Source organism: Natrix helvetica (assembly GCF_964273705.1).
Source record: "Natrix helvetica genome assembly, chromosome: Z".
Lineage (NCBI taxonomy): Eukaryota > Metazoa > Chordata > Lepidosauria > Squamata > Natricidae > Natrix > Natrix helvetica.
In genome coordinates, this window is record NC_138554.1 from 110,543,642 (window position 1) to 110,556,666 (window position 13,025).

The window sequence follows — 13,025 nt, forward strand, 5'->3', positions numbered from 1 at the left end:
TTGAATACATTCTGCAGGGGCAACTTTTTTTTACAACTGATTTGGTGTTCATATTTCTAAACTATACTGGCCTTTCTCCCCACCCCACCCCACCCCATCCCCAATGGTGAAAGTATTTTTTTATTGTCCTATATTTAGATTTGAATTATCACAAGATTCCATAGACAAAACGGACACAGATAGTCCTCGACTTACAACAGTTTGTTTAGTGACTGTTCAAAGCTGCAATGGCACTGGGAAAAAGTGATGTATGACCATTTTTCACACTTATGACAATTGCCATGTCCCCATGGTCACGGGATGAAAAATTCAGCTGCTTGACAACTGCCTCATATGTATGACGATTGTAGTTTCTCAGGGTCATGTGATCACTTTTTGCGACCTTCTAACAGGCAAATTCTGTTTTTAAGCGTTCCAAAGGCTTCAGGGACCGTTGGGACGCTTCCCTGACGCCTTCAGAGCCTGGGGAAGGCGAATAATAGCTTTTAAAAAGGTGAACTCAGTTGGCCAGCGCGCGCATGCACGTTGGCCAGCTGACAGGGCAGTGCCTCGCATGCCCTGACAAATGGCTCCACGTGCCACTTGTGGCACGCGTGCCATAGGTTCGCCATCTAGCATGTCCAAACCCAACCCTATCATTTTAATAAATACAGAAAATGATCTCTACTGAAATACCATACTTAACTACTGATGAATATACCATATGAATAAAACCTGTTTTATTTAATTGATGACTTCATTTCATTATTTACACCTAAATATATTCTTGCTCTCTTCTATCAAAGAAAAAGAGAAGTTAAAGAATAGATTTTGGTAATTAAGATTCCTGCCCTCAGTAGGGAATCGAGACCAATTAAGAAAAGAATATTACATTTATGCTGAATCCACAGAGATTCTTTGTACCCTTATCTCTGGAGTATAATGAAGCAGCTCATCTGGCTGAATATTTAAGTGGCTAAGTGGTTTTAAAGTGCTAGCTTTTAAAAAGAGAGATGCCACTTGGTGCCATATCATGCTGAATAAAAGAGGCAGAACCATCAAAGAGATTAATGAGTACTAGATATAAATAACTGTAATAAAATATTTGACTTCAAGGAAAGTCATTGGTTGAATATATATTACTTTAATCAAGAGCTATGTGGAGCTATTCTTCATTTTGGTTTTCACTTTTCAAAAAAGCCATTCTGGAGCTTTGCTGAAAGATTCTAGTGTTTGTCCTGATTATTCATTGATTCCTGAAAATCAGTAAACACTAAATAGGAGAACAGAAAGATCATTCAACATATAGCTTGTATACAGTTGTCACCTCCTGAGAAAAACACTCCCGTCACAAGGTACTCGGAGAAACTTAGCATGATTTGCCATAAGTGTAATTTGCTTGCTTTGATAAACACAAAGCAGGAAGAAGCACTTTTAAAGAGAATGTAGCGTAATGTGTTTCAATAGAGCCTACTACAGGTAGTCCTGGATTTACGACCAAAATTGAAACTAACATTTATGTTGCTGAGTGAAAAATTTGTTAACTAGATTTTGCCCCATTTTATGACTTTTTCCCCACATTTGTTAAGTGAATCATTGCAGTTGTTAAAATAGAACACGGTTGTTATGTGAAACTGGCTTTCCCATTGACTTTTCTTATCAGAAGGTCACAAAAGATGATTACATGAACCCAGGACATTACAATCATCATAAATATGAACTAATCATTAATCATCTGAATGTAAATCACATGATCAAGGGGATGCTGCAATGTGAAATTATAAGTGTAAAAAATGGTCATGTCACTTTTTAAAGTGGCGTTGTATCTTCAAATAATCACTAAATAAACTGTTGTTAGTCAAAGACTACCTAGATTTCAAATTATTTACAGGCATACTTATATATACATAACCATTTTCTTCCTGGGATAAGGAAATTATACCAGGGCAAAAAAGGAGTAAGAAATACTAAGCCAAACAAATTGCAACAAGAAAAAGATAATTAATGAAAATAGCTAAATAGAACATTGATTAATTTAATTCACCAACCTCTCTATATTGCTATATCATAAAAAAGTTTTGCTTTTCCCAACTCTGTACATAAATTTATACATATAAGTTTTTCCCCTGATCTTATCAATTTCATCCAGCACTGATGGTTTCTTTAACTATATTAACTGCTAACTATGTGTTTTGTGATTCAGTCCTCATTTATGTTCTTTGTATATGACGTAACAACTTTTATATACTTGCTTCCTCTGTTCTTCATTTACTTTTATATTCAATCAATAATCATTCCTCATTAATTCTTAAACCTATTCTTCTTGTTTGCCTCGTTGTTTTATTACATAGCTCATTTTCATAGCATTTATATTTCACATTTCTTCTGACAAGACTAAATTTGACTTCCATATAGCAAAGTTGGTAGAATTATGTTGCAATGCACAGCCACTTTTTTTCTTTTGACAAACATTATTTTTTCACAGTGAACCACATAAAGCCCACATCAATCTGCCAACATTTGAATGTCTTAAAAGTTCTTTTTTTCTTATCTTTGGTAAGCATAGTACCAAGAAAGGCACATTTATTTTTACCATTTTTATATAATTAGTGCATATTGTATGAAATATCTAGAGGCAAGCAGACTAGGAAACTTGGGTTTGAGATCTTTATTTCAATATCATCTTTAATGTTGAGCAGATCTAAACACATAATACTGCTATTGTCACCAAAGTCCTCATAACATGGAGTTTACTTTCATATAATATTTTTTAAACGCTTTGGAATTTGATTTCATTCTCCTAAAGCACAAGTATTAGATATCTAATAATAGATATTAGAGAGTTGTTCTTGATATAATATTTTAAGTAAAGTACTCTAACAAATATCTATAAAAGAGTTTGTTGGTTTTTCTCCTTAGGTAGAACATATCCAAGAGAAATCCACTACATCGTGAAACATCTTTGGTTTTAATCCTTCTATCATTTAACTTGATTGCATGCCATTCAAAATATTGTGGCACCTAGAGCAGGGGTCTTTTTAGCTCTCAAAATGCTATCTTCTTCAGTAGAGGGAACAGAGAATAAATAATATCTTTGTTAAATGAAAAAAATATCATTGGTAAGGTTGCATAATACAGAACTGAAAAGACATATGTGGTAAAAAGGAAAAAAGATTGTCTTAATGATGCAACAAATAATTGGGTGTAACAAATAAGCAGATTGAAAGTACATATTGTGCAGAAATAAAATTAGTTTTTATTCTTCTTTTTTTTTCAAAAATAATCTGAAGTGTAGGTGGAGGAACTTGTTTTATTTCCCCTGGGTGAAAAAGTTTCTGTATTGTATTGGAAAATACAAATGTTTTTCATTTCATAAAATGACAGATCTTTCCAAAATTAAAAACTAAGCCTCCCTCATAACTGACTGTGCTGTCTTTCAGAAATATATTTTGGTTGCATTTTTGTTCTTTTCTGAATCTTTTCCACTAATTCCATGATAAGGTTCTTTTATCCGTACAAAGTCTGGAAGAAAATGTGCTGTATCTAAAAAAGAAATAGGATTGTACTAATGGAGTGCTGAGGTTAATATTAATCAGACAAAAAACTGAACATTTTAACTTTTGTGTTTCTAACAAAAGAACATCCACCCACATTGAAACACTTGGACCTCCCATCATGAGGAAAATGCACCTGGGAGCTATTTTCATGTTGCCTAACAAATCAGTAGTATTTTCTTTTAGGTAGCAACTGCTCCAGAGGTAGCCAAGCACTTTAGATATATTTAACAATTTTTACCATGTGTTTTGGGTTCTAATATCATTTAGCCACAAAACTTTCAAAGATGACTTTCCCATTTCATTGATTTATTGCCAGGTTTAAGTAACATAATTATACTGTCAGATCCAGATTTTGGTGGCCCTGACACTCAAGAATACCATCCTGCCTAAATAATCTTGTCCCTTCATTGCCACTGTCCCTATTTACTCAAATATCTTAGTTTTTGCCATATTGCAAGCAACCTGCTCTGAATCTTTCTACTACTGCTGTTGTTAGCAGATAATAATGACATGCTCATAGACAGAGAGAGATTCAGAAGTATTATAAACTGCCACCTGCAAATTCTCCATAATAGGGGGAAAGAACCAGCTGTTCTCCAGTTCACATTACTTCTGTTAGGAAAAAGCTGATAATGTTTTGAAGTAATTCTGTAATTCAGTTGCTGAAAATCTTGTAATCCTATCCCTCTTCTAACTCTATTATTTACAATAAATTATGTTAAACAAAGCTTCAAAATGGAACTTTTATTTAAGTCAGCTGCCAGGAACCTTACAGCATAACAAAAAAAAATATATTTTTATTCATCTAACCTGTATGCCATCCATCTTGCTAAAGGCGAATCTAGGTGCCTAAGAAATTGTTATATAAACAAGTTGTAATGATGAAGAGAAACAAGCTCATGGAATTATTATCAGTGATCCCTATTAGAGTATACACTTAAGGGACCACATAACTATGTCAATGTTGGCTTAAATTCTGATGGATCTCATTTAATTCACTCTATTATGTAATGTGAAGTAACCTCTAATAATTAATAATAAATATGTTATCCAGCACAGGTGACAAAACCTGGTGAACTTGGCAGCTTTGAAAAACTAAGTCAAGTTGAACCAAATAACAAATCGATGGGAGATAATGCAATATCCCGTATGGTAGGCCATTCTGCAAGATTGAAAATAACATGTCAAAAGACAGTGGGAAACTACTTCTTTATTGTTGCCAGTTAAATTGCAGATATAGTAATCAGGAGTCAACTTCAATTCAAAGGGGTCTTTGTCTTTTAACGCAAAAACAACAAAAATGCTAGGCGTTTTCATAAACATGATAGACATTACTCTGACCTTAGAAAAAAAGGCCAGTATATTTTCCCTGAAACTATCAAGCTTTATTGCTTTCAAATTTCTAGGTTTGTACTGTAACCGGACCTGGGATGGATGGCTGTGTTGGGATGATACACCAGCTGGAGAATATGCTGACCAGAATTGTCCCGATTATTTTCAAGATTTTGATCCAACTGGTATAGTGCCTTTGTTACTTTCAGCCAATTGATAGAATATGGAAATGAAAGGATAAATTTTATCAACATTAAAAGTACAGTTGGCTTGCATTCACATGTCCAGAACTAGTTACTGTACATATGCTGGAACAGTTTAATTTCTATGATTTTTTCTGATTTCTCCAAGCTTTTGATGCAAATTCCCTCATTTAAAAAATACATGCATTAGCATGTGAGAAAATTACTTGCAAATACTCCTATATGGGACAAAAATGCACAGAACAGAAAGTTTACAGATAAATTATAATCCAATCCACAAACAGAAAAATAACCTGGTTCCCCCCCCCCAATGCAAATATTACAGTAGGAAAATCAAGTAGTCATTTCTGTTTAAAATTAAAATTAACAGGATAAATAGCTTTATTTATAGCATTACTGCGTTCTATTCACACCTGCACTGAATGTTCAGAATGTTTTGCTTTAAATCCTCTTATTGTTTGCCATATTGACTATTGACAATCCAGAAAATGGCATTGTTTATTTTTCATGTCAGTCATTTTTATCATAATTCTATTGCTAGGGAATTAAATAGCAGTTACTAAAACTGGTTCATTTGTGTGACATGAATCTCATTCCTAGTGTTTTAAATATTTTATTATCAAAGGCTGCTGTATAATATGTAGCAACATAATTCTCAAACTCATAATACTTTATAGGGATATCATCAATGCAATCAATATTGTCAAAGCCACAATAGTGTGACTGATATTCTACCTATTGTATATATACTATCACGTTTCAGTTGCACCGTTGTGTATTCCATTGTATCTTTTCAAAACCACACCTTGAAAACACCACTACAGTTTATGAAGTCAAATTTTTACTTTTCCTAAAACATTCATAGCAATATATATGTATTCTGTCTATATCTTCACCAAATATTAATCAATTGAACCATCAAATAAATTATTAAAGGGAGACATTTTTGCACAATCTACCATTCTGTAGTTCTTGTGCAGGAATAGCTATAAATGTGTGTTTAGTTGACTGCTGTTTTCTACTACAGAAAAATTGTATCCTGTTATATGAGTATAGATAGGAAATGTTTACGTTTGCACTGATACCATTTGAAATATCAGTTGAGAGATGGCTAGAAGGTGGAATAAAGTTGATCAAATTCAAAAGAAAATAGGATTTCCACAGTTACAGAATAGGAGTGAAAGTTTTCTGCCAAGGGATTGCTTTCAGAATTAATAATGTCTTGAATCTAAGACCCCAATAGAGCCAATCCACATTTGTATTTTTTTTCCAATGATAGATTTCTGTATTGTGCTAAACCATATCATGATTAGTTGAATATTGTGTGAATGGGCATATTAACTTGAAAGACATGTTTTTATTTCTTAATTTGTAGCTTGTTCAGTGAACTACACTATTAAAAATATATTGTGCTTATCAGAAGGAATAAGCAGTATGTGACTAACTGAAGAATCTATGTTTCAATAGTTTGTTTTTTTTTTGCACATTCAGGTACCTATTGAAGTATATGCACTTCTGATTCTCTCTCTGTTTTTGTAATAGCACTTTATGCAATGGAACAGCGTGTTCTAAGGATACTTAAAGTAAGCAAATGATTGCTGGCAATCTTAGGCCACAGTTCATTAACTTCAGTTGAATAGAATAAGTCTAGTAGGATTAGCTCCAGCTTCCCATACCAGAGCTGGGCCATCTGTTTATTTTGTTCCAAATACATGCTGAAAGGACTAGTAGCTAATAATCACTTCCTGCCACTTGACAAGACACATATGGGTTGCATGTCTGCAATTCTGGCCTTGTTGAGACTAATCATCACTATGCTTTGTTGTGACTGTTTTCAAAATGACTTAGATAATATTTCTGCTGTTGACATTAGCATAAAAATGCCATAAATAATTCAAATAAATTGGCAAGCAGAAATTAATCAAAAACAGAAATATTTCTGAATCTTCTGCCAAATTCAAACAAAACAAAAGTGTTCAGACAGAAGCCAAGCATGCATGTTCAAAACCTTCCATGCGGCTGTGCCAGAAGAAGAAATGGAAGAAATAAGCAAAGTCCAAATTTTGCCGCATCTCATTTTGATCACTGTAAAATTTGGCTTGCTGTATTGTCACATTACTTTTTGTTGTACTTATTGCACCAAGAAAAAACTTCATATTGTGTCCCATTGCAGGATATCTATTTGTGCGTCTGGCATTTTCCTAGGTCCTTAAATCTGTAAAAAAACGTTTTTAGATTTTCTTTTTGTTAATAATTCCTTATTTTGTTGCACTTGATTAACTAAAGCTGAATCTCAAATACTTTAGCCACCAAATGAAAAGAGAGGACGTATTGGAAAAGATGTTGAGAAAGATAGATGGTAACAGGAGAAGGAGATCACAGGATAAGATAGTTAAATAGTGTCATCAAGACAATGAGTTGGGCAGACTCAGGGAGACAGTGGAGAACAGGCATGCTGTGGTCCATGATGTTGGACGTGACTTAGTGACTAAACAACAACAACAAAATTCACTAAAAACCAAGTTTGATTAAATAAATGTTTCTGTTACTTCTTTTATATATTGAAGAATATAATCCATGACTATGCGATATTACAGTTTTACTATACACACTATTTTCTCCGTGTATGTGTTTTTTTCTTTTTCTTTTCTTAATTAGCATAGCTCCTTCATCTGTTTGCTTATGCATTAACTTCTGTTTTACCTGGATAGACTTTCCCACAGGTCAGGGGTGTCAGACTCATGGCCATGGGCCAGATGTGTCACATGCTGGCCATACCCTCCCCTATTTTAGTGAAGGGGGGAAGTCACAATACATCACGTGAAAACAATGGGACAATGCGAGTTTGATACTCCTGTTATTAGTCGTTTTAGCAGTAGTTACAAATTGCTAGATGCGTAAGCATGTACTGTAGCAAGAAAAGGCTCCGAAAGATTCGTTAGCTTGGCTTAGAGTCTGACTCTGCCCTCTTCCTTATTTGTGGAAATGAGGGCTGGGAAAAAGATAAAGTGCTCCTCACTGACTGCTCCTATTCTCTCAAAACACCTAAGGCTAGCCTCTTGGATTATAAAAAGTGGGTTATTGTTCTCTGAAGAATTTGGGTGCTAATGATAAAAGGGGTGCCTTTGGTGAGTTGGGGTTTTGCAAGGAGTTTGCTGTTTGATTTATTAGACAATAAATAAAATGTGCGTTAAAAAAAACCTTCAGCTCCTATGAGAATATTTTACTGACCCGTATCATATCTGTAAGTAAAACATCATTTCTCAGCCTGAATTTTTAAGGTGGAACAATTTATATTGACATACTTTTTCTGCCAATTACAGATGCAAGATTTCATTATAACATGGTTATATGAAAAAGTCCTTCATTTTAAGTCATTTACAGTATACCTTTAAAACCATCGTGTGTTTTATTTCTACTTTCTTATTAGAGAAAATAAACAGCAATAGAGAAATTAATGTTATATAAAATTGCAAATTTTTATGGAGCTACCCAACAAGATTTCATCTGAATGGCTGGAGCACAGAAACCAGTGATATAATCAGCTGACTGCATCCCAGAATTTCTAAGATGTTATCTTAATAGGATCAATAGGATCAATAAAAGGAAGTACTTCTTTGTCCAATGTATATTTAAAATTTGGAATTTGTTTCCATTAGATGAGGTGGTAAGCATCAGTTTAAACAGTGCTTACAGTTTAAAAGAGATTGGCAAAATTAATGACAAATTTGGTTACTAATCTTGATGGCTGACTACACCCATTTGATCACAGGAAAGTTATTTTAAATGCTAGAGTAAAAAAAGTATAAAAATCATTGTCACCTCAGTTCATGCGTGTGACCTTCCCATGAACACTTCTGATTGGCTGCTGTGTGATACAGAACGCTGCTAAAATGTAACTTTGACCGTGATAATTTTTATCAGGTGTTATTTATATGTGTTTGTTGGGTGCCAATTGAGGGGATCCTGGTTAGGATATTTACCATAAAAGAGATGGAAAAAAATATTTACAATAACTTAAATTTATCCCAAAGCAGCACTTTGGAGTTTTGTGAACTGATATAAAAATTCAAAGAGATTACCTGAGCTTTTAATATTGTTTGGTTGAAGATCCACCAACTCTTTTCTTATAAAGGAAAAGCAGTAACAATTGAAAGAGCAACAGTACCTCATTTCCCTATTCCTTAGACACTTGAGACAAATCTTCTATCTTAAGGAAACTGAAGTTCCAGCAACTAATATATATCTTGTTCTTATAGCTTTATAGAGCAGAAGGTATCAAGGAAAATGTCCTTTGATTAACTTTGATGCCTGCCGGTGAGTCAGGCTTGTTAATAAAAGAGACATATTGGAATTTAGACTCAAGAACTACTAAAGGAACTATTTTCTTTATTTTCCTCTCCCTCTCTGCCTTCCAAGTGATGCAACTGAAGAGGAAAAATAAAGGTTGTTAATATGATTCCTTCGATATCAATGGAATAACAGTAAAAATGTGGTACGTTGTATTCAACCAGCTTTAAGCACTCCTTGAGACACTTTCCAGCTTTAGATAATCTATACTTTGAATGATTTAAAGAGTGCTTATTCCAAGTGTTTCCAGATAAAATGTGCTGCTCCTTAGCAGAGATGAACATATTACCTCAGCTGTAAGTCTTTTGCTGCTCTTTTAGTAACAGAAGGAACAGAATCGGAAGAAAGACGCTTATGCCTTGCTTTTCCTTTAAATGGTTATCAAATTCCAATATAATTAGGAATATATGGTAAATTGCAATAAAATATAATATAATTTAATTTAATTTAATTAGATTTCTAGACCGCCCCCTCTTCCCTCTCCTTAATAATAAGCAATGAAAAAAATATTTAAAAAGAAAACAAATAAATTAATGGTGAAATTTTTTACAAATCAGGCCTATCTGAATGAAAACTTCATTGCTTATTATTAAGAACTAAAGATCAGGATGTGGTGGCTCAGTGGCTAATACGCTGAGTTTGTCGATCAGAAAAGTCGGCAGTTTGGCGGTTCAAATCCCTAGTGCCGTATAATGGAGTGAGCTCCCATTAATTGTCCCAGCTTCTGCCAACCTAGCAGTTCAAAAGCACATAAAAATGCAAATAGAAAAATAGGGACCACCCTTGGTAGGAAGGTAACAGCATTCTGTGGGCCTTTGGCATTTAGTCATGCCAGCTACATGACCACAGAGACATCTTCGGACAGCTCTGGCTCTTTGGCTTTGAAACAGAGATGAGCACCACCCCCTAGAGTTGGGAATGACCAGCACATATGTGCGAGGGGAACCTTTACCTAAAGATTGAATAAGGAAATTCAAAAGCTGATGCTAGCTGTACAAACTTGGTTTTCAATATATGCAGAGTAAAAAGGACATATCTCAAAGATTTTAAAACCCAGGCATACATAGATAGTAAAGTGCAGTTCATTATACAGCTGTATCCCCAATTGTGTAAGGCTTTAAATATCACATTAGCAGCACCTTGAGAAGTGGATTAGTAGTGTTTGAAGCTGTTATGTTATTAATATTACATGTCCATTATAAGGTGACTTTATTATTTGTACCACATCTATTATTGGCTTAATAAAAGCCCAGCAAAAGGTCAACAGAGAAACTATTTAAAAACATCAAAAAGATTTGGTCTCATATTGTTCTGGAGTAGCAGAGTATTTGAAGGACTACTTCTCCAATATATACTTACTATCAATTGAAGGCAGTTTCAAAATACTTAAAGAGTTAGCTGAGTGGTTTTCATAAATAAGTCCTTTTCTGCGGTGTTTTCCATAACATTGGGATTTCCCTTTTTAAGTTATTCTTTAACATAACACTTGAAGGCTGGTAATGAAATATTTGTATAAAGAAAACCAAGCTCAGAGAATATACCAAGAACTCAATAAAACTTACCCTTGAACGTCTAATAGGATTGTATCCATTGTTCACTGTTTTAATTTAAAGGAATAAGCGGTTAAGTCGCTTTGGCACTGCTCCTGCGATTATTTTCTCCTAGGAATATTTAGGATTATTGTTAGATACTAGCATCAGCTATAATGGTTACCACCAAGGTCCTCTGTTCTGGCGGGAACAGAGGTTTAATCTCATTGGTCGAAGGGTTTGACAGCTCCCTATAAAAGGGCTGCTGTCAGACTCAACTTTGCTGGATTGTACATACTTGCTACTGAGTTAATAAAGAGCTGTTGTTACCGTTAGCCTGTGTGTGCCTTTCCATTATCCTGATCTAACACTGGCGACGAGGATGGGATTGGAAGGCAACTAGGCAAACTAAAAAGAGTTTAGCAATCCAGCAAGTAAATCCAGCCCAGAGCTCAGCGCAGCTTTGAGCAGCCATTTTTGAGCGGCAAACTCAAAACGCCCTCAGAACACAAAATGGCCATGCACGCTCCACAGACTCCATATGACCCAGTCACCAAGCACTGGGACTCGTATATGCTGAAGTTTGACTGCTTCCTCGAAGCCAATGACCTCATGGGCCTTTCTGAAGGCCACACGAAGAACATGTTCCTCGGTTATTATGGACAAGAGGTGTTCGAAACTGCCAAAGACCTGTCAAAACCAACGCCACTACAATCGGTCGCTTGGTCCGTGCTCCAGCAGACGCTGAGGACTCACTATACTCCCAAGCCATCTAAGCACATCCGCCGGCACGAATTTAATATTCGCAACCAGAATGAAGGCAAATCAATCAACGAGTATGTTGCGGCACTACGAAAGGCTGCAGCGTACTGTGAGTTCCGAGACCTTGATGAGCTGATTCTTGACCGCATCATATGCAGTGTACAGGACATTAATTTACAGAGGAGGTTACTGGCCAAATCTGACCTCACTTTACAAATTGCCTTGGACGAAGCCAGGTCATCAGAATTGGCCATCAAGTCTACAGAGACCCTGCAGTGCCAAAGCACTCTGCAAGACATGCGGAAGAGCGCATGCGCACATCACAAGGCTGCAGAGGCCAGAAACTCAGAAGACGAAGATGACAGCTGCCGCATGCGCAGTAGCCGGATCAAGCCGGCACGCAAATTCAAACCACATCTCCCGCCTTGTGCTAGCTGCGGAGGAGACCATGCCAGATCGTTTTGTGGTTTCCGCAACTCTTATCTGCCAGTGCTGTGAGCAAAAGGGGCACATTGCCAAGGTTTGCCGAAGCAAGCACCCCATGATGAAGTGGCAGCCAAGAAGCTGACCTAACCGCCAGCAGAGGCCCGACCAAGGGGCAAGGCAGCTGCCATCACGGCGCTCAGAGGGCGACACCAGTCACCTATCACACCTCAATTGGCCAAGTCTGCACTAGGCGGCCAAAAGAGCTGAAGGTCAAGTCCTCTTCGAGAGTTCTCCATGCGAGATGGAGATCGACACAGGGTCATCATTAACCATGATGCCATAATCTACACTAAAGCAGGCTATCCCTAGCCTGAAGAAGCAGCATCTACGCGCCCCTGACATCCGCCTTCGCGATTACCAGGGGAACCAAGTCCCCATCTTGAGCCAGTGTACCTTCCGGGTGAACTTCAACAACTTCAGCCACCAGCTCCCAGTGCCAGTGATCAGCGGGGACCGGCAGAGCCTCCTGGGGCTTGACTGGTTTGAAGCCCTGGGGCTAGAAGTGACCGGTATCAATGAGAGCACTGATGAACTACTCGCAGACCCTACCCTCGAGACGCCAGTCTTTCATATTGACTGTTTAGAGACTGGTCCCATCTCATTTAGTGATGTTGCCCGCCACTCTGCAAGAGACTCCATGATCAAACAGGTTTTGAAGTGCGTGTGGAGGGTGTGGCCCAAGGGGCTTGTTGGGTCTGATTTCAAAATGTATTATCATAAGAGAAATGAACTGTCTGTTGTTAATGGCTGTTTGCTGTGGGGGGACTGGGTCATTGTTCTACCCAAACTGCACATTGCAGTATTAGAGGCTTTACACATAGGGCATC

General features: G+C 36.6%; 1 protein-coding gene across 1 annotated transcript in view; it reads left to right on the forward strand.

Moving 5' to 3' along the window:
• The window catches only part of CALCR (calcitonin receptor), a gene marked incomplete at its 3' end in the record, with an annotated part of 161,335 nt that overhangs the window by 73,743 nt on the left and 74,567 nt on the right, over positions 1-13,025 (forward strand). The window contains exon 4 of the mRNA XM_081931980.1: positions 4,943-5,053. Within this exon, the coding sequence (XP_081788106.1) occupies positions 4,943-5,053 (111 nt within the window). The remainder of the gene's footprint in view (positions 1-4,942; positions 5,054-13,025) is intronic.